The sequence below is a fragment of the Aquarana catesbeiana genome, linkage group LG01 (assembly GCF_042186555.1).
Source record: "Aquarana catesbeiana isolate 2022-GZ linkage group LG01, ASM4218655v1, whole genome shotgun sequence".
Taxonomy (NCBI): Eukaryota; Metazoa; Chordata; class Amphibia; order Anura; family Ranidae; genus Aquarana; species Aquarana catesbeiana.
The window spans coordinates 352,920,576-352,940,322 of NC_133324.1; the positions used below are offsets into that span (position 1 = coordinate 352,920,576).

The window sequence follows — 19,747 nt, forward strand, 5'->3', positions numbered from 1 at the left end:
CTCTCCAGCCTGCGGTCATCCCTGCTGCTTGTGCACCTTTTTCTTCCACACTTTTCCCTTCCACATAACATTCTATTAATGTGCTTTGATACAGCATTTTGGGAACATCCAACTTCTTTTGCAATTACCTTTTGAGGCTTTCCCTCCTTATGGAGGGTGTCAATGATGGTTTCCTGCACAACTGTCAGGTCAGCAGTCTTTCCCATAATTGTGATTCCTACTGAACCAGACAGAGACCATTTAAAGGCTCAGGAACCCTTTGCAGGTGTTATGACTTAATTAGCTGATTAGAGTGGGACACTTTGAGCCCAGAATATTGCACCTTTTCACAATATTCTAATTTTCTGAGATTGTGGATTTGGGGTTTTCATGAGCTGTAAGCCATAATCATCACAATTATGACAAATCACAGCTTGATCTATCTTGCGTTGCATGTAATGAGTCTATTTCATATATTTGTTTCACCTTTTAAGTTGCATTAGTGAAATAAATGAACTTTTGCACGATATTCTAATTTTTCGAGTATCACCTGGTATACAAGATAAAGTGAATATCTGCAGCTGAACTTTTTTTATTTATTTATTTTTTAAAACAAGTCACGACAACAAATGCCCATTGGTAACCTATTTTCTTTTCATTCTCCCATCATTAGGGCTAATTGTGTATATTGCATATATTATGGGATAACCCATAAAAAAGCTCAAATCTGTACATATGTTCCCAAAAGTCAGAAACACTGTTTGGAAGACCACTTTCACTACTGTCTGTGTGGATAAGAAGGTATGCACTTCCATACTTAAAGTGAATTGATGTGAAATGGCTATAAAGTTAACATACTCTCTAACATGTGCAATGCTTACTGGATCTCTTAGAAACAACATAATATAATGCTACATAAAATCATGGCTCTCACCATTTTACTTAGCAGTAATGGAAGAAAAACAGCAAAATATGGAGCAAATGTTGCGCCTCCAACTGCAGCACCAATCAGTGGAATCCCATCTCCTGCACATTCCACCAGCATGGCATCCAGTTCCGCCTGTTCATTAAAAAAAAAAAAAAATTATATATACATTTCTGATGTCTCCTTTTTAAGGAAGTGTGTCTCAGATTGCTAGTCTCACAAGAATTTGAGTTGGTTGCAAGTTGGTAATACTACCTCTGAAAATGATGGTTATATCTGTGCTATATACCAGTGGTTCCGGATGCACTAATGGCTAATAGGGGCAAAAGGGAATGGTTTGATTTGCATGACTTTGTCAACTTACCCATAAGCAGAGACAGAACTTCTTGTTTTAGGCTGGAAGTGAGGATGTTAACATACTTTCTGTGATAAGATGACAATGCTGCAGCTCACAGTACGTTTGTACTGCCACAAATTGAACTTAATGCTTGTACTATTTCTCAAACATGTTCATACAATGGTATTGCTCAGTTTACTCCATCAACTGTTTAAAACACAATTTTTCTTTCCCTAAACATACAGCCTAAACAATCCTGTATTGGCTATGAAAACACTGACTTTTTGTCTCAAGTCAAGAGTTAAAGTATAACTAAAGGCCAAACATTTGGATAGAGTGTAGAGGGATGAGAGAATGCTTGTCAATTTTTATTGCTGTCTGTGTCCCCCTTAGGGAGATTTTTAGTGCTGTCTGTGCCCCCTTAGGGAGATTCACCTTTCTTTTTGACCTGTTTCATTATCATTGAAAGTGAAAGTAAAAGAAAATCCCAAATTTGGGGACACCAGTTCTGCTGACCTTGGGGTCCCTAAGGAATTCCCTTAATTTGCAGGGATTTTCTGCAGACCAGAGTGACACACAGCTCTGTCATTGTGTGTAGCTAGTGGAAGCACATTCTTCTTGATCTGCAAGCTGGATCTTTGGTGGCTAGAGGCTGGAGTCGCAGGGAAGAGATTCATACTGAGAACCAAGCCAGAGGGGTTGCTGGATTACCAAGCATCCAAGTCAGAGTCTGCGAAGCACACGGTGCTGGTGAGCAGCCACTTGTTGTGCTTACTGCTAGCAAAAGGTGAACCGACATTTAATAAGGAGCATTACCCCTGCATACAGAACCTGAAAGGGTATGGTAATAAAGTGCACCGCTGCACAGACTGGCCCCACCCGATAGCCGGCAGATGTTTGGAGTCAAGTAAAGAGACCAATTAACTATTGACTGTCCCATGGTGATGGGTTTGCCCATAGCGAGCGACATTTCCTCACACTTCCTGTTTGGCTATGGGACAGGAAGTGAAGGGAAATATTCACAATGGGACACAGATGGCAAAGAATAAAAAAAAATCTGACATGGGGTTAAAACCCTTCCTTGCTCTATCCAAAATGGAAAAAAAAAAAAAAGTTTTGCCTATACAGTGGAACCTTGGATTACGAGCATAATCCGTTCCAGGAGAATGCTCGTAATCCAAAGTACTCGCATATCAAAGCGAGTTTCCCCATTGAAGTCAATGGAAACAAAAATAATTCGTTCTACATGGACTTCAATGGCATGCAATACCGCATGCGGCCAGAGGTGGTGGGCGCGCCGGAGTGCCTCGGAAATGGCCGGAAAGGCCCGAGGTCAGCCGAGCTGTCCTCGGGCCTTTCCGGCCATTTCCGAGGCACTCCGGAAAGACTCTGTTCCTGAAGTTTGCCAAGCTGTCCTCGGGCCTTTCTGTGCATTTCTGTGGGGGGGCCACTTGGTTCCGTGCCCCCCCACATCAGGCCAAACGTGGTACTGCACACGCTTTGTCCTGAATCATACTCGTTTTGCAAGACAACACTCGCAAACGAGTTGCGATTTTTAAAAATACAGTGCTCGTATTGCGAAACACTCATTAACCGCTTTACTCGCAATTCGAGGTTCCACTGTAGCTCCACTTTAAGCTTACATTTCTATCTCTAACAATTCCCTGGCCGCCTACATATTCAGAGTTTTCTGACATGCAGCTTTTAAGAATAGGCTACTTACTTTCTCTGTGATGGTCACACCCAACAGAATAATAGTCTCCAGGGACGGTCTAATGGCCCGTACACACGATCCAAAAATCTTATAAAAAAATACTGCTTTCGAAGCGATCATACGATAATCGGATCATTAGTACAGAGGTTTCGAGAGCCGATTAGGACAGTTCATCCGATATTATAAGATATAAGCACAAAAATTTTTCCTGTACGGTACCAGATTGTACGATTTTCATTCAATCAATACAGTTGTCCGAAAATACACTAACATCGCTTCCGATTTTTTATTCTGTCGTAGGAGAATTTTCGTAATTTTAGTAAGCTCTTCATGTTTGATATGCGACTAGGATGCAAAAAATGATCTGTCGTCGGATTTTCGGATCGTGTGTACGGGGCATTAGGCAGAAATTTGGTTCACTGAATTATTTGCACCGATGAGTTATTTGTAAGCTACAGAGTTGCTATTTGGTGGCAGTTTCTCTAAATATTGGCTGTGAAAAGGCTGCTTTAACAATAAGGAATTATGCAAGAAAGAAGCAAGCTGTCACTCAAGATGCCTGCCAGGGTAAATGTATAGCTATTCAGTGATGATACTGGAAAGAAATGTTAAACGCAATAAAACTTTATAGCGTCACTAAAACAAAGGGGCAAATCATGAGAGATAGTTCTGTGGGTGTGTCACCAACAGACAATCTCTGATCTGTAGGCGTTTCTCCGGGAAGCCCTGGGCTGTGAGACACCCCTTACCTGGGTTTAGCTGATCTACCTGCTCTACAGGTTAATTACCTCAAAAGCAAATATACAAACAGAAAAGAAGAGAAAGCTTGCAGTGAAGGCACAGTAGGCAGAGCTCTTTCAAGCAAACATGCTATGTGACTGATCGAAAGAGTCCCTTCATCTTCCAGAGGCTCCTAAACCATTGATCAGATTTACAAACTTCTAAAAGTGAGAAAGGAAAACAAGACAAGCAAGGCTTCATAAAAAAAAAAAAAAAACTGCAGTGACTGATGAGAGCGCCTGCTGCCTATAACGATGGCCATGAAGTAATGACAGATTACCAAATGCTCTGCAATATTATATCAGATAGAGCACATGAGAGATGAATGCACACTTCACAAATATGGGTATTGTAGAGACTATCCTGTGTCTGCAGGCTGGAAAATGTTTCTTTAATTTTCTGCCATTCCTGTGTCTACGAGAAGTTCGCAACCAAGCATCTGTCATCTCAATGCTCATCCTCATGGTAACCGACACAGTGATCACAGGTGAGACTTTCACATGTCGTCCCTTTTGTCAATTGATTATTCATACTTGCAGTGCAAGAAAAACTATTCTCTCTACTTGAGGTAGAATGAAAAATACAGCTATCATTTTAGGGCATTATATTACCTGTCCTAAACTTTTAAAGAGCTTACAGAACTTTCTATGTGTCTTACGGTTTATGCTCTATGAGTGTTATAAAATGAAGTCAGTCTGAAGTTAGGGAAAAAAATTGTTTCAATACAACTGATAACTGAATAGAAAATTATAAACTAACAGTAAAGACATATAAAGTAGATGAAAATGCTTAATTCCTATTTAAAGAGACAGGCAAATGATTATAATGGCTAACCTACACATGATTCTGTAATTTGCACAAAAAATACAATGCTTTCTTAATGGCTAATTCAGACTGCTAAATACTATGGATTTTGCAAGGATTGATGCGTGCTTTCTGCTACATTAGAAACCTGCCACTTTATACACCCAACACCTGCACTATAAGGCTTCATGTACATGGAACGTTTTAACTTGACAGATAGTAACCCACGTTTAAAACGTCTGTTTAGCTGAGTTTACATGCCGTGTTTAGCGGTGTTTTGCCGCATTTGCATTTAAAGGCCTTTTTTTTTTTTTTAAATAGCCAAAAATGAAAAAACGCCTGTAAACGAAACGCGGCTAAACGCGAGTTACAGCGTTTAGCGTTTGAAATGCCTCTAAAACACAGATCAGATTCTGAATGCATTTTTTTGGGTTCCCAAAAAAGCCTCTAAACGCAACTGCATAGAAACGACTATAAATGACCCTGTGTACATGTACCGATAAGATAACATAGAGGAGAGTTCAGTTGAAAAAAATGCCCAAATGCTCCTCCGTTTACCAGCAGCAGTGTACATGAAGCCTTAAAGTATAGCTACCACTGGCTTACCTAAAACAAGTGTTATGAAACATTTCAATCTATGGCAATACTGCTACTAATTTCAGTGGTAGTATTTTCTGATAAAATACAAACAGCAATCCTAACTTGAATAAGATTAGTTGGATAATACCAGCCAGCTAACTACATTAATTATTCTTTAGCTTACATTATTTATCTATTTTTGTGATTACCTACTTCAATATACCCAGTCCCTTAGCAACACATCACTTTGGACTTTGACTCTATATTTACTGACCAAACCATAGCATTTCTACTGACTTCCTCTAAACTATCTGCTGCTCTTTATACAAGTGTTAAAAATCCCTAATTAAAAGGAGACTATGATCACTGTACATCGATCAGCCATACCTTTATGACCACCCATCTAATATTAAAGAGTATTAAATACTGTAGCTGCTGACTTATAAAATACACACTTACCTGCCCAAAGATCCAGCGATGTACTCATTTGACACGGTTCTTTGCTGGTCTTTGGGTCCAAGCACCGGTATCTTAACTGTGGGTAGCCGACTGGGACTCCTTGTGCCCCGCGAATGGTCCAGCAGTCTCTTGGGACCTGTGACGTCCCAAGAGACTGCAGGGGAGGGGGGCCCGAACTTCCACTCGGATTGCGGCAACGACCCAACCGGAAGCGGGTAGCTGTCAAAATCAGTTACCCTGCAACAACCACCTCACTTAACACCCCCCCCCCCCACCTGTAAAAAAAAAAGACCTTCTAAATATGGGAGAGGAGGGGGAAGGTGGAACTTGCTCTCTCGGGTGAAATTTCACTATAAGTAGGTCCCCTATTGATGCCAAAACAGCCCTGACCCGTTGAGGCATGGATGTCCCTAGACCTCTGAAGGTATGCTGTGGTATCTGGCACCAAGCCATCTGTAGCTGATCCTTTAAGTCCTCTAAATTGCGAGGTGGGACCTCCATGGTTGAACTAGTTTTTCCAGCACATCCCACAGATGCTTGATTTAACTGAGATCTGGGAGGCCAAGTCAACACCTCAAACTCGTTGTGTTCCTCCAACCATTCCTGAACAATTTTTGCAGCATGGCAGTGTACCTTGTCCTGCTGAAAGAGGCTACTGCCATCAGGGAATACCATTTCCATGACAGGGTCAGCAACAATGTTTAGGTAGGTGGCATGTAACATGCACATAGATTGTAAGATCCAAGGTTTCCAAGCAGAACATTGCCCAAAGCATCATACTGCCTCCGTCAACTTGCCTTGTTTCCATACTGCATCCTGGTGCCATCTCTTCCCCAGGTAAGCGCCGCACACCCACCCAGATAGGATCGAAAAAAACAAATGAATAAATCGACAACTAATCGATTATGAATATAGTTGTCAACTATTTTCATAATCTATTAATCGGCCAGCCGATTAGTTGGCCTGCATACAGAATGCATTATTTGTTTACATATCAGGAAATACAGTGCTGCACAAATACAGCTCAGTATACCGTCCATACATGTCAGTAAGTGCCTGAAAGCTTGTGAATGTGTGAGGAGCAATGCCTCATGGGACATGTAGTCCTGGGCAGGAAGTAAGTGGTTCTAAAGGCAGAAGGCTTTTTTTTTACCTTGCTATAGGGGCACTCTATACTATACTTTATAGCTTGCTATTGGGGCACTCTGAAAGCAGGAGAAACCAGAAGCACCAATGGGGGACTCCAGAAGAGGAGAATCAGGGCTGCTCTGTGCAAAACCATTGCACAAAGCAGGTAAGTATAACAGGTTTGTTGTTTTAAAAAAAAAATCACTTTAAAGACTGTGCAGGGAAGATCAGCATCTGAACCCTGAGAAGGTGAAGGCTGATAGACTGGAGGTCATATAAGGCATTACAATTACATTTAAAATGAATATATCCAAGAAAAAAAAAAGAAAGAAAAAAGCCTTAGCTTTTAGTACTACTTTAATATAAAAGATTTATATCTCCCTTCCGCCCTTTATATAGCTTCATATCTGACTCCTAGTTAAAATGCCCATATAGCCTACTTCTGGGTGTATGTAATATATATATATACAGTGAAAGTAATAATAATATATATATATATATATATATTACTTTCACTGTTTCACAGTATAAATGAACCCCTTATAGTAGCGAAAACCACATACACTGTCTGAAAATTCCTTTGACCAAGAAGTTTTCTTGGTCAAAGTTCTTAAAATGAAATTTTTTTTTTAAGGAAGACATTGTATGGCCAGCATATAATATATTACAGTTCTGTCTGAAAATCGACAAAACAGCATTTACTTTTTTTTTTCTTTAACCACCTCAATACAGGGCACTTTCACCCCCTTCCTGCCCAAGCCATTTTTCAGCGCTGTCGCACTTTGAATGACAATTGTGCGGTCATGTTACACTGCACCCTAATGAAATTTTTATCAATTTTTCCCCACAAATAGAGCTTTCTTTTGGTGGTATTTGATCACCTCTGAGGTTTTTATTTATTGCGCTACAAACAAAAAATGTGACAATTTTGAAAAAACAGAATATTTTTTAATTTTTGCTATAATAAATATCCATTTTTTTTTTTAAACAAATTTTTTTTCCTCAGTTTAGGCCGATACGTATTCTTCTACATATTTTTGGTAAAAAAAAAAAAAATCGCAATAAGCGTATATTGATATTGATTGGTTTGTGCAAAAGTTATAGCGTCTACAAAATAGGGGATAGATTTATAGCATTTTTATTTATTTATTTTTTACTAGTAATGGCGGCGATCTGCGATTTTTATTATGACTGCGATATTGCAGCGGACATATCGGACACTTTTTTGGGAACATTCACATTTATACAGCGATCCGTGCTATAAAAATGCATTGATTACTGTGTAAATGTGACTGGCAGGGAAGGGGTTAACACTAGGGGGCGATCGAGGGGTTAATGTGTGTCCTAGGGAGGTGATTCTAACTGTGGGGGGAGGGTACTCACTAGGGGAGGAGACCGATCAGTGTCCCTATGTACAAGGAACACACCATCGGTCTCCTCTCCTCTGACAGGACGTGGATCTGTGTGTTTACATACACAGATCCACGGTCCTGCTCTGTTACCCGTCAATCGCGGGTGTCCGGCGGACATCGCGGCCGCCGGGCATGCGCACCGGGTCCCCAGTGACGCAGCAGGCATGCGCCCCCTAGTGGCTCGGGAGGGCGATCACGTCATATGACGTCTGCCCAGAACAAGAGCTGCCTCGTCCTGCCGTCATATGACGGTGGGCGGTAGCCTAGTGGTTAAATAAAAAATGTGAGCTTTGAGTCTGACGATATTTACCAGTTTCAACCTCTAAGGCTGCATTCACACCTGAGAGTTTCATTTTCAGGCAAAAAGTCACGCAATTTTGTACAGGTCAAAAGGTCACCAATGTAAAGAGCAGAAAAACGCCTGCAATCTGCCAAAAAGCTCATTTACTTTTTTGAGCATCAGGCGTTTTGATACAGGTGACAAAACGCTCAGATGTGAACAGGTGCCATTGAAATGAATAGGATTTTGCTTGTTGGGCATTTTTCGGGCATTTTACAAGCTGAAAACGCTCAGGTGTGAATGCAGCCTTATAGTATATACAGTAGATCTCTTCTGTCGGTTATTCTCAGAGTGGATTATAGATTTTGTTCCCTAACCAAATAGTTGGTTATTTATATTTACCACTGCATAGAGATATTTAAAAATAAATTGCCTTTTTTTTTTAAACTTTACATATTAACTAAATTATACACCACACTTTTTTTAAGGTTATTATCCGATTAATCGAAACGATAACCGGCCAGCAAATCAATTATGAAAATAATTGTTAGTTGCAGCCCTACAGCCCTACACCTGGCCATCCACATGATGTAAAAGAAAGTGTGATTCATCAGACCAGGCCACCTTCTTCCATCACTCCGTGGTCAAGTTTTGATCTTCACATGTCCATTCACTTGTGGCTGTGGACACGGGCCAGCAAGGGCACCCTGACTGGTCTGTGGCTACACAACCCCATACACAACAAACTGCATTGCCCATTTGTTCTGCTTTCAACACATCAACTTCAGGGACAACATGCTGCCTAATATATCCCACCAACTGTCAGATACCATTGTAATGGAATAATAAATGTATTCACTTAACCTGTCAGTAGTCAAAGTTATGGCTGATCAGTGTATACTTATGTAACAATTTAAGAACTAAGCTGATGAAAATTAGACATTGCTTCATGCTTGTGAACTATGGCACACAAGTGACTTACATTTTGTTTACTATGGGCCATGTGATCGAATAGTGAGTGCTGGAGGAGCAGAGCCAAGAGCGTTGACTGACAGTCACTACTTTATGCTCTAAGCAGACCGAGAACTGAGCAATTAGTAGTAATGTAATTGCCCAGTCTCGGTTTTAGAGCTGACATAGGACAGCTGCAGCATCACACCAATGCTGCAGCATAGAGGTGACTATGGTTCTGAATCCATTTACTGTTTTCCATTTAAATTGGGTATGTGAAAAAGTAAAGGGAGTGGAAGATGGGGAGGAGAAGGGATCAAGTCAAGATGCATGAAGTTCGGGTACTACGAAGGTCGTCATCCTATGTCCTAGCAGCAAGGCAGGATGGGATAATCCCTTCTCTCAATGTTTTTGTCAGGCTTTGGAAGGTATGTAAATGGCCTACACCTATAGCGAGGACATTATTCAACTTTAGTCAGAGCTGCACAGTTTGTTATTTATACAAAGACTCCCCTTACCTGCATAGGCAGTTTGTTGGTAAAGGTAAACTAAGTGTTTAAGGTTCTCCCAGTAGAAGGGCTTTATCTTCTGCTGAAAACCAGCAAACCATGTGTTGTGGTACAAGTCATGTCTGTTTGGGATGAGAGTATGAGATCTTCCATTGCCTCTACTCTACGTATTCACAATGATATTGGGGGAGGGGTCCATCCATCATAAGGGGATACAAGATTTGGCGGCATTCAGAAGACAGTGAAGGATAGATTTCTTGTATGTTTTGGTGGGTATGCAGTGATGGTGCAAGATAAAGTAGGGCAGAGATCCATTTAAAAAAGTCATACAAGTCTGTATGTCCCATTGCTTAAAACAGGGTTATCAACAGTTATTACAGTCATTCGCACGTGTACTAACTTTGCTTACTGATTCAGTATGCACAAAATGGTAAACTTCATGTGAAAATAGAAGAGGAGATAGGAATGTGCTTAGAGACCAGCCAGTGGGTATATGATGTGGCTTGCTTAGCTGAGAATTTCAGGAAATGTATGCTTTCACCTTTCCCAATACTAGCTGTATTCAGGTAAAAATGTTGGATAAATATTTTTTTCTAACATGGCTAATTTCTTACAGGATTCCTGCTAGGTTTATGGAGTGGTGGCTGGATTGTGTCTCCCAGTACAGAAGTAATATTTCTGCGATTTCTGGGCTTTCAGAATGAGGCCTACAAAAAAATCCCTCTGCTGCTCCCTTGGGTGTCCTTCAGTGAAGAGTGGAGCCGATCTCATATAAACCAACGGGGTGGACCAGCTAGAGCAGAAGCCACTCTCACCATGCAGTCTTGTCTTCTCAGTCTAACTTGTTGGTTAATTGCTGCTTCCTATAGCCAGTATCCCTTCCTGTCACTTTCAGACACTCCTCCAGTATGTGAAATATGGGACTGGAGATGTCCCTTTAAATATATCCATGAAGACAAAAAGTTTGACTGGTTGCTGCCCTCCATAGGCCTTGCACTTGGTTCCACTTTGTTCTGCAGCACAATGGAAAGCAGGAACTCCATTGCTAGAACAATTCTAGAGAAGAGGCAGCCATGGAATAAACTAGTGATGCCTTGTTTGTTGGTTATTGGTGCTGCAGTATCCTTTATTTTCCTACCTCCTTTTCTGGCAATAAGCACATGGTTCATTGTAGCTCTGGACAGACTATGTGCCCTCTTTAGGTTACAGATTCCAGAGCCACTAATCACAGTTCACAATGCTGTAGAGCACTCACAAGCCGAAGAATACATAGACATTGTATACGGACAACACGAAAACTACACAAAAAATAAGAAAAGCCTGGTTTAATTACAAGAGAAACTATGCTGAATGGTGAAACATGAATTAGTTTTAGAAGGTAGAGGGATATAATGTGTTACATATGTGTTGGTATTCATCAACTGCACATTCTCTTAAGACAGATGGCAGAAATGGGGGTATGTGAAATTTGTTAGACATTAGGCCATGTATGCTAACTGGAATCACCCCTATGCCTTTTATTGCACATGTGCTTCCATTAAAGTGCGCCTGTGCCCAGACTGTGGACATATATTTATATACAGTATTCCTAAAAAGCAGTAAAAGGAGCTTTAGAATTACTCTGACCTGTCTAGTTGCTTGAACTGTGAAGTGACTCATTTTCAAAGATCTTCATAGATCACAACAAAAAGAAAAATGTGCGATTATATGCATTTAAAGGGCATTTCTAAATGCATATATTAATGTTGATATTCACACTGTGCCTGTACAGTACCTACAATTCACTTACCTCCAGTTCAGTTTAGCTGTGTTTAGAGGAATCTGAATGTCCAGGATCAGATTAGATTCTGTTATGTTTAAATGCATGTAAATGTGTGTAGTCGCAAATGCATATAAATGCAGGAGAACTTGATTTGGGAAACAAAGACTTTACATAAAGAATTTCTCCTGCAATAATAAACCTAAGCACAGGAGGCTAGTCTGAATGTTTCCTTAGGTTGGGTTTTACTGTTTCTAGCTGTTTAGACACATATGCTAGATGTACAAATTTGAAGGCTGACAGGCTGTCATGATTCTGTTTCAAGAGAGGAAAAAAAAAGAAGATTTCAGTGCCTCGGTTGAGAAATTTGGAGATTCATTTCTCCACAATGCCCTTAACTACATAGCTGAATGAGGATGTCTTTTTAAGTTCTTTTACTGCATGTTTACTTCCAAGTTTAACTAAAGGCAAAACTTTTTTATTTATATTTTGGATAAGAGCGACACGGATTAGAACACCTGTCAATTTTTATTGCCGTCTGTGACCCGGTTAGGGAGATTGATTCTCTCCATTTGTCCATTTACCATTATCACTGAAAGTGAAAGTAAAAGAAAATCCCAAATTTTTGGGTAATAGATGGGAAATCTTCCAATTGGGACACTAGTTCTGGTGACCTGGGCGTCCCCAAGAGCATCCCTCAATTTGCACAGATTTCCTCTTACATCCTGTATTTGTATTTGCTAAAAAATCTTACATGGGTTATAACCCTTCCTTACTTTATCCAAAATGAAAAACAAAAGTTTTGCCTATAGTTCAACTTTAGGAATGTAGATTTTATTTGTTCTGGAGTCCCAATATTTAAGTCACTGTGGGTATAGCTTCTAAGTCTGTGCTTAATGGATGCTAAATGTTACAGTATGTAATACTATGCTCAATATTTATTGCAAACTTTATTAAAAGAAGTTAACTGAAATATGTGATGGTAGAAAACATGGTTTAAACTGTATTACTGCAGAATCCAATCTGTAATCTTGGGTTTAGCAAACCCAGGTGCCAAGTATTTTTGGTACCCAATATGTATTTGTTTTTTCCTAGTCGCCCTGTGTTTACACTGTGTGTGTGTGTGCGCGCAATCTGGATCGGGGAGCGCAATAAAGCACTTACAACAATTTCCTGGAAGTACAGCCCCTTTAAAATGGCCTGTGTCAGTTTTAGTAGCTTTACCAAAAAATGCGACAGACCAAGGTAGTTCTTAATAGTGCCACTTTTGCAAAATAGCGCTATGGCTCCACCAAGTACAAAAACGATTACCTCCAGTTCATAGAGAAGGAAACTAGAGCTAAGACCAACTTAAATTGGTGTGCAGAGACAGTAAGAGTAACGGTCTCTGTACACTGTGTAGCATGTTTGCCATCGCTACCCCCTTCTCTTTCCACCTATCACTGGTTGTCAAGGATGCAGTTGGTTTCACAGCCGATAAGCTCCTAGCAACCAATGATGCTGACAGTGGGAAAAGCCTGATGGGGAACCTGAGGGACAAGTAAGTTCCCTATCAGGTTCACTCTCCCCCTTGTAATTGACCGCAGTTAGGGATCGATTCTATAGCCAAAAGCAGGCTGTCTACTGGCTATAGAATCAGCCCACTTCCTGCTGTCTACCTGATGGGTAAAATAGTGTCACTGAAACCCCATCTAAAATATGCCCTCAATGTGCAAAAAAAAAGTTACCCTGGCAAGCCTGACAACCAGAATAATTAGCGGTCATAATTATGAGTCTTGGTTTATCTCTTGAAAGATGAAGGTGGTGTGCAGAGAAGGGGATCCACAAAGGCATTCTATAGATTTAAACCTTTCTTCATCTCATGAACTAGTAGAGCTACAGTATGTGAATCTTAAATACAATCATTGTTTTATTTAAAAAAAGTTATTTCTGTAAAAAACTGTATGTTTCCTGTTCTTGTTTCTTGTATTTTACAAATCCATGGTCTATTCTTTTTGACTTTCATGTTTACCAGCAGATCTTTCCTACCTCTCGTTTACCTTCTGCCAGATTGAGCAGAAGTGGAATGGGAAAAAGCCAGGGGAGTTGTCAAAGTGAATTACAGAGTTAGAGCTCCTTCAATCTATCTGTGAGCTACATTTTCCTAGGGTAACTGAACCCAGCTTTTCTGCAGAAATGACAGGCTCTACTTATCTGAACAGATGAAGCTGTCACTCAGACAGGGCATGGGTTAATGTAACAGACACTGGCAATCAGAAAATGTTTGGGAGTAATATCCACTCCAATGCTCACCTAGGTTTGAATTTTAATTCCATTCATTCAAAATTCTGAATAGAATCTACAAGCTCTAAACTGCCCCTTATTTGGAGTGACTGACTCTTTTGTAATCAATTACCTCTGTCCCGCTCTCCTCCTTTTTTGTCACTCTTATTAATCAGATCAAATAGACCTCTATAAAAAAATGCATTATTTAAACAAATGTATTATTTAAACTACAAAAATGTCCTATTGCACGTAACCTTTCAACAAAATTATCTATGATTGCATCTGTTACTTTAAAAAGCCAGTGAAAGGGCTCTCTCACACAAAGCAGTTCTGCTCTGATCAGCAGGGGATCCATGTGTGGAACCCCTGCTGAAATCAGAGCTGAATGGGACAGGTGCCTGTTTTAGTTTTTTTACATCTCTGCCCGTTCAGGTTGTGTCTGGTGAACACAAGCGGATCAAAAATCTCATTCAAAAAGTTGGAAGGTGTTGGGAATATTGTTCCATGTAGATATTGATGGAATGCAGTGCAGTAAGATACAGCTCATCTGAATGTGTCCTTGGCAGGTATTCTTGGTATTTAGAATGTTTGCATAAGTAATTCATACACCTTGCAGATCTCTGACGTTTCTTTTATAACTCATTTAGCGAGTCCAACAAGGCAAAGATCAATGCTGTCAAATAAAGATCTGCTGCTTTCCTCTCTATCACACACACAGCATATTTTAACAGCAGTTAAGTTGGCCACTTTAGCAGGGACAGATCAAATTTCGATCCATATGAGGCCACCCTTCCTATACAGCAGTCGATTGTTTGATTGACATCTGTTGAAGGGATGTGCTGGAAAACTTTTGTCAATCAGCAGCTGCACCTGCTGATCAGTGTCACAGTTTACTGACAGCAGCAAGCCCTGCTGTTAGATAAAGTCCAGGTCAGGGGTTTTCCACCTTGCTTGTGTGGACTGAAAATCATGGCTGCCTGAACAAAAAAAAAAAAAATAAAATAAATACTCGTCTTTGCTCCCGTTTGGGAACCCTTTCATAAAAGGCAAGCAGCCAAACATGTTCATAATTTAGGCAAAATTTGTGCTCGATACCTGAACAAAAAAGCCAGTAGGGAGCCCAAGAAGGAAAAAAGTCATTATCGACCAATCTAAAAAATAAATAATGAAAAAAAAAAGAAGGATAAGTACACTTTAAAATGAATTTCCATTGAAATTCCATTCAGCCAGCACTAGAGTCCCTTCCATCAACTTCCTACACTTAGTTTGTCCTGGAACTATGTTTTCAGATTTCAATTGCTGTAGAGCCAGTAGGAAATGTGGCACTGTTGCTTGTCCACAATAACATGGTGCTAACATTGTATAGTACAAGTGATGAGAAGAAGTAAAAAGAATGCAAAGAATCCTAAAAATGGCCAACCTGCTGCTTGTCATCTTCATCTTCGCCTTCTGGATCCTGACATGCTGTCTGTGGGAAAAGAACCAGTTTAGATTCTTGATGCATATGCTGGTACTTGTGTAATCAGTAGATTAATGAATTACTTTGCTCTGTAGAACTGCCTTGAGGACGGCACATATTTTCTCCAGCTGTTCAGGTCCTCTCACACATGGTTCCTTCACATCTTTTAGTAAATTGTTCAAAGACTCTAGAACAGTCATTGCCACTTCACGCTCTTTATCATGTACTGCCCCGTGGAGATAGGCAGGGATGAGGACATCCAAGAGAAGAAGCAGTGCTGATGGATGGAATAGAAAGAGAATGGGACTGAAAATAGAGGCTAAATTTAAACAGTTCTAAAGCTAAAACATTTTTTAAATTAATGCATTCCATGTGCCTAACTGCAGTTCTCCTACGACTCTCCTATGACTTTCTCATCTCATAGGAGGGTAAAGGCAGCAGCGTGAGCCATTGGCTCCTGCTGCAATCAGTTAAATTCTGTGAGCAGAGCAGAGAACGGGGCCGAGCCGTGCTGTGTGTGTTTATTGATTCTGCACGTCTGCCCCATAGCAACCCGCTTGCTATGGAGTTAGGCACAGAACAGAAGGAGCCAACATCACTTGTGGCGACCTCAGAAAAAAAGGATCGTGGCCACTCTGTGCAATAACAGAGCAGGTATAGCATGTTTGTTATTTTAATGAAAAAAATGTTTTGCCTTTAGTAACGTGTTAAATATATATTTTACTAAACAGGGAAAAATATAATATAGATTATATATGTGTATTCAGTCATGGCCAAAAATATTGGCACCCCTGCATTTCTGTCAGCTATTTTTTCCAAGGGGTGTGCAACCAAATAATAAATTGAGGGTGCCAATAATTTTATCCAGTCCATTTTTGGATTTTTGCGTGGAATGTGTCAGATTTGGTTTTTTGTTTCTCCATTTATTTATTTATTTTTTGTGTCATACCAATACAAACAAAAGAAATAATGACAATGCATAAACATTTGTAATTGCAACAATTTTCAAAGTGGTGCAATATCTGACAGAAATGCAGAGGTGCTAATATCTTTAAATGTCTAGCAAACGTTGTCTTTAAATTCAATAAGTTTTGCTCAATGACTACAAATAAGCATGCAGCAAGTAAGTGAAGTCAGAACTCATGATCGAATCTACATACTTATTCAGGATCAGCGGCTCAAACTTTCAAACCCACTGAATGAGTATAACAACCAGTAAACTACATTATCAAACGGAAACATATTTAACAGCAATCTGCATTTTTCAGCATATGTCTCCATTAGGTTACATGCACATGGGCGTTTATGCATTGCAGCATTAAATCCCAGTGCTTCTAAGCGACCAAGAGGCACAGGTGAATTATCAAGCCCCGATGCCAACGGACTGAAACATGCGACGGCTAGATGCTGTTCCATGTGGTACTCGTGTTTCTAGGATGTCCCTGAGAGCATATGGCCCTAAATGTGAGTATCACTCAGTACAGCCCAGCTGCCACATATTTCAGCCAATCATAGACTTTGACAGGTTGTTGACAGCAGGGCTGGATGGTGCACCTGTGCTTTCTGGGCTCCCAAGAAGGCTGGGATTTGATGCCAACGGGCTGAAATGCCTACATGCATGAGGCCTTATACATGGTGCTTGCCAAGCACTGCCCACCTCACCTGCAGCGTTGGGTTCATTAGGGTTCTTCTGGCACACCAGATTCATTGAACGTGCAAATTTTCCCAAAGCTTCATAAGCTGCCTTACGGACACTAGAATGCAGGGACTATGGAAAAAGAAGCAGTGACTTGCATTAATCTAAAATCAGATTATAAAAAAAAAAAAGTGTTCAAGCAGCGTAACAAAACTTGAGCATAAATGAATTGTTCTAAAATATCTTACGGTAACAATAATACAGAAGAGCATGCACTATTTGTAGCCTGAAAGTACCTGTCTTGGCAATCTATCTCTGTTAAGTGATTTGGCTCCTGAACCAAAGCTGTATTTGGGGCCTAAAATTTTGTATATGTCAAGGTGAGGCCCTGCCCTGTAAACGGTCAAGTGCCAAACATTCAATGTGTAGTGAAGGCTCTTCCACTTTTAAAATGTGTGTATTTTTACTTGTGGCTTTGATCTAACGAATATGCAAGATCATTAAGAGAGTAAAGTCTTCTAAAACATCATGGAGCGAATTCTTCCTGATTCCAGATCTCTTCTCTTATATATGGTTAAGGTACAGCGCTTAAATAATAGTCCAAAAAAGATTTTCAATCCTGGAACGAATGTTTAATGGTAATTCACTCTGTGGTAGGCAGGAGATAGAGAGACCCATCACCAGCACCCAACAATACAGCCGCTTACCCTAGTCAGTGGACCCTCATCACAAAGGTCACATTCAGCACGTATAAGGTACAAAAGGAAGCCCATCCTTCCTTCTACTTTTTTTAGATGCTTACCTAGCTGGTGCCTCACCCCATCCGCCTGGAGTCAACAATGTTTTCATATTTACCATTATTTAGTCTGTATTCTGTAAGTTTGGTTTTACCACCATGGCACTAAATTTCCTTATTTCTGGAACAATTTGCTCCAGTAGGAACATCTGACCTGATGTAACAAATGTTATCCTTGTTCATGTATTGAAAATACTAATAAAGAAATATCGAAATAAAACATTGTAGATATTCCTAACCTGTACACCTAACTTGTACTGTATGGAGTTATTGTGTATGAGCATTGTGACCTACCTATAATCGGAAGGCTATAATATCTGGTGAATGATATTTCCACAGGTGGAGGGCTCAGACAGTGTGGAGTGACACACATTTGGAAATATGGTTATTCATGACAAGGTTTATTTATATTGTGGAATTTTTTTCCACTAAGAGTGGATTTTCATCTTGGTGAAAATTGTGGACATTTAAAAGGACTTCTTTTTATAAAACTGAATATGTTATATGATTTGTGTTAAGCACTGCCTTTTCTTTTTTGTTTATGGCAAAATGTATTATATTGCAGCAAACAAGTTCTTAAATATGGTGGCTGCATTCTTTTTCGGCTTCCTTGCATTGGTTTTCACCTGATGATTCTGCCAATAATACACTTCCTTTCCCAGAGTAACAATGCTCACTCTCTGTATTGTATTTATAGAATTGTTGTCATTCGAGGATAAAACTACAGAACACCTGGGAGGTGTTCTGTAGTCTACAGAGAGAGCTGGGATGATAGCTGATAAGAGTCAACATAGCCATGTTCATCATTTTCTGACAGGATCAGATATTTTTATACCTAATGAATAAAAAGAACAAAAGGCTTTCAACTGTACAGTATAATTATTAGACCAAACGGGAGCAAATACGAGAAGTTTACTGTTGGGATTTACATACACCGATAGATTGATTTATATATATATATATATATATATATATATATATATATATATCTATCTCTCAATCGGCTTATCTGTGCTGCAATTGTTACTAGGCAGCTTTCAAACTGATCTGCAGGTGCAGCACTGTGCACCTGAACTGAGCCTTAGACTGCTATTATTACCTGCAGGTTTGGTGCACTTTCTGAAAGCGCACCACACCTGTAAGACATAAAAGAAGTCTACGGTAACAGGCAGCTAACACACAGGTGCACTGCGCTGCACCCGCAGTGTGGGAAACTGCAGCGTATCAGTGTGAAAGCAGCCTTATAGGGGGCTCAGGACAGTAAGGGCTTATTTAAATTTGCGGTTTAGGGGGCAGCAAAAGCCCATAGTTCGCTGTTGCCCGTGACCGGTTTCCAAATCACTTAGGTGGTCCTCGCTATTCAAAAGGTTGAGCACCCCTGCTCAACTTAATCGGTGCAGAATTGAAAAGTCAATCCCATTTTTACTCTTGCCTAATAAGTTTTCACAATAAAACTACTGGGTCCCTCTTACTTCATCCGACAGGACAGTGGCCAATATTCCTGTACCTCTGCAATACAGCTTTCAGAGTCCAGAATTACAAGTGGATTCCTCCACTAATATTTACAGTGATTGTAAAAGCTAAAGGTTTTTTTTTTTTTTTTTTACCGTATTTATTGGCGTATAACACGCACCCCAAGTTTAGGAGGGAATTTTAAGGAAAAAAACTTTTAGGAGTAAAGTTTAAGGAAGAAAAACTTACATTAAAATGCCCATCAATGCAGCGTTATCGGTGTCCATCTGCAGCCTTTTCGGTGTCAGTGCAGCCTTGCTCCAGTGTCTATTGCAGCCTTGTCAGTGCAGCCTTGCCCCAGTGTCCATTGCAGCCTTCAGTGCAGCTTTGCTCCAGTGTCCATTGCAGCCTTCAGTGCAGCTTTGCTCCAGTGCAGCCTTGTCAGTGCAGCCTTGCCCCAGTGCAGCTTTGTGGGTTCGCCGCGATCCCTGCCGACATACAGTCGTGTGTAAATTAAAATATG

The 19,747-nt window shown here is 40.2% G+C and overlaps 1 protein-coding gene and 1 long non-coding RNA gene across 2 annotated transcripts in view; one reads left to right on the forward strand and one right to left on the reverse strand.

Moving 5' to 3' along the window:
- The window catches only part of IPO4 (importin 4), a 164,842-nt gene that overhangs the window by 21,225 nt on the left and 123,870 nt on the right, over positions 1–19,747 (reverse strand). Inside the window, exons 22-25 of the mRNA XM_073632779.1 lie at positions 17,003–17,108; positions 15,424–15,617; positions 15,302–15,349; positions 914–1,039 (exon numbers count right to left, since the gene is read on the reverse strand). Of these exons, the coding sequence (XP_073488880.1) occupies positions 914–1,039; positions 15,302–15,349; positions 15,424–15,617; positions 17,003–17,108 (474 nt within the window). The remainder of the gene's footprint in view (positions 1–913; positions 1,040–15,301; positions 15,350–15,423; positions 15,618–17,002; positions 17,109–19,747) is intronic.
- On the forward strand, positions 3,578–18,016 carry LOC141146002 (uncharacterized). Its single transcript, XR_012244711.1, has 2 exons — positions 3,578–4,222; positions 10,474–18,016. It is a non-coding gene; the product is annotated as an uncharacterized lncRNA (long non-coding RNA).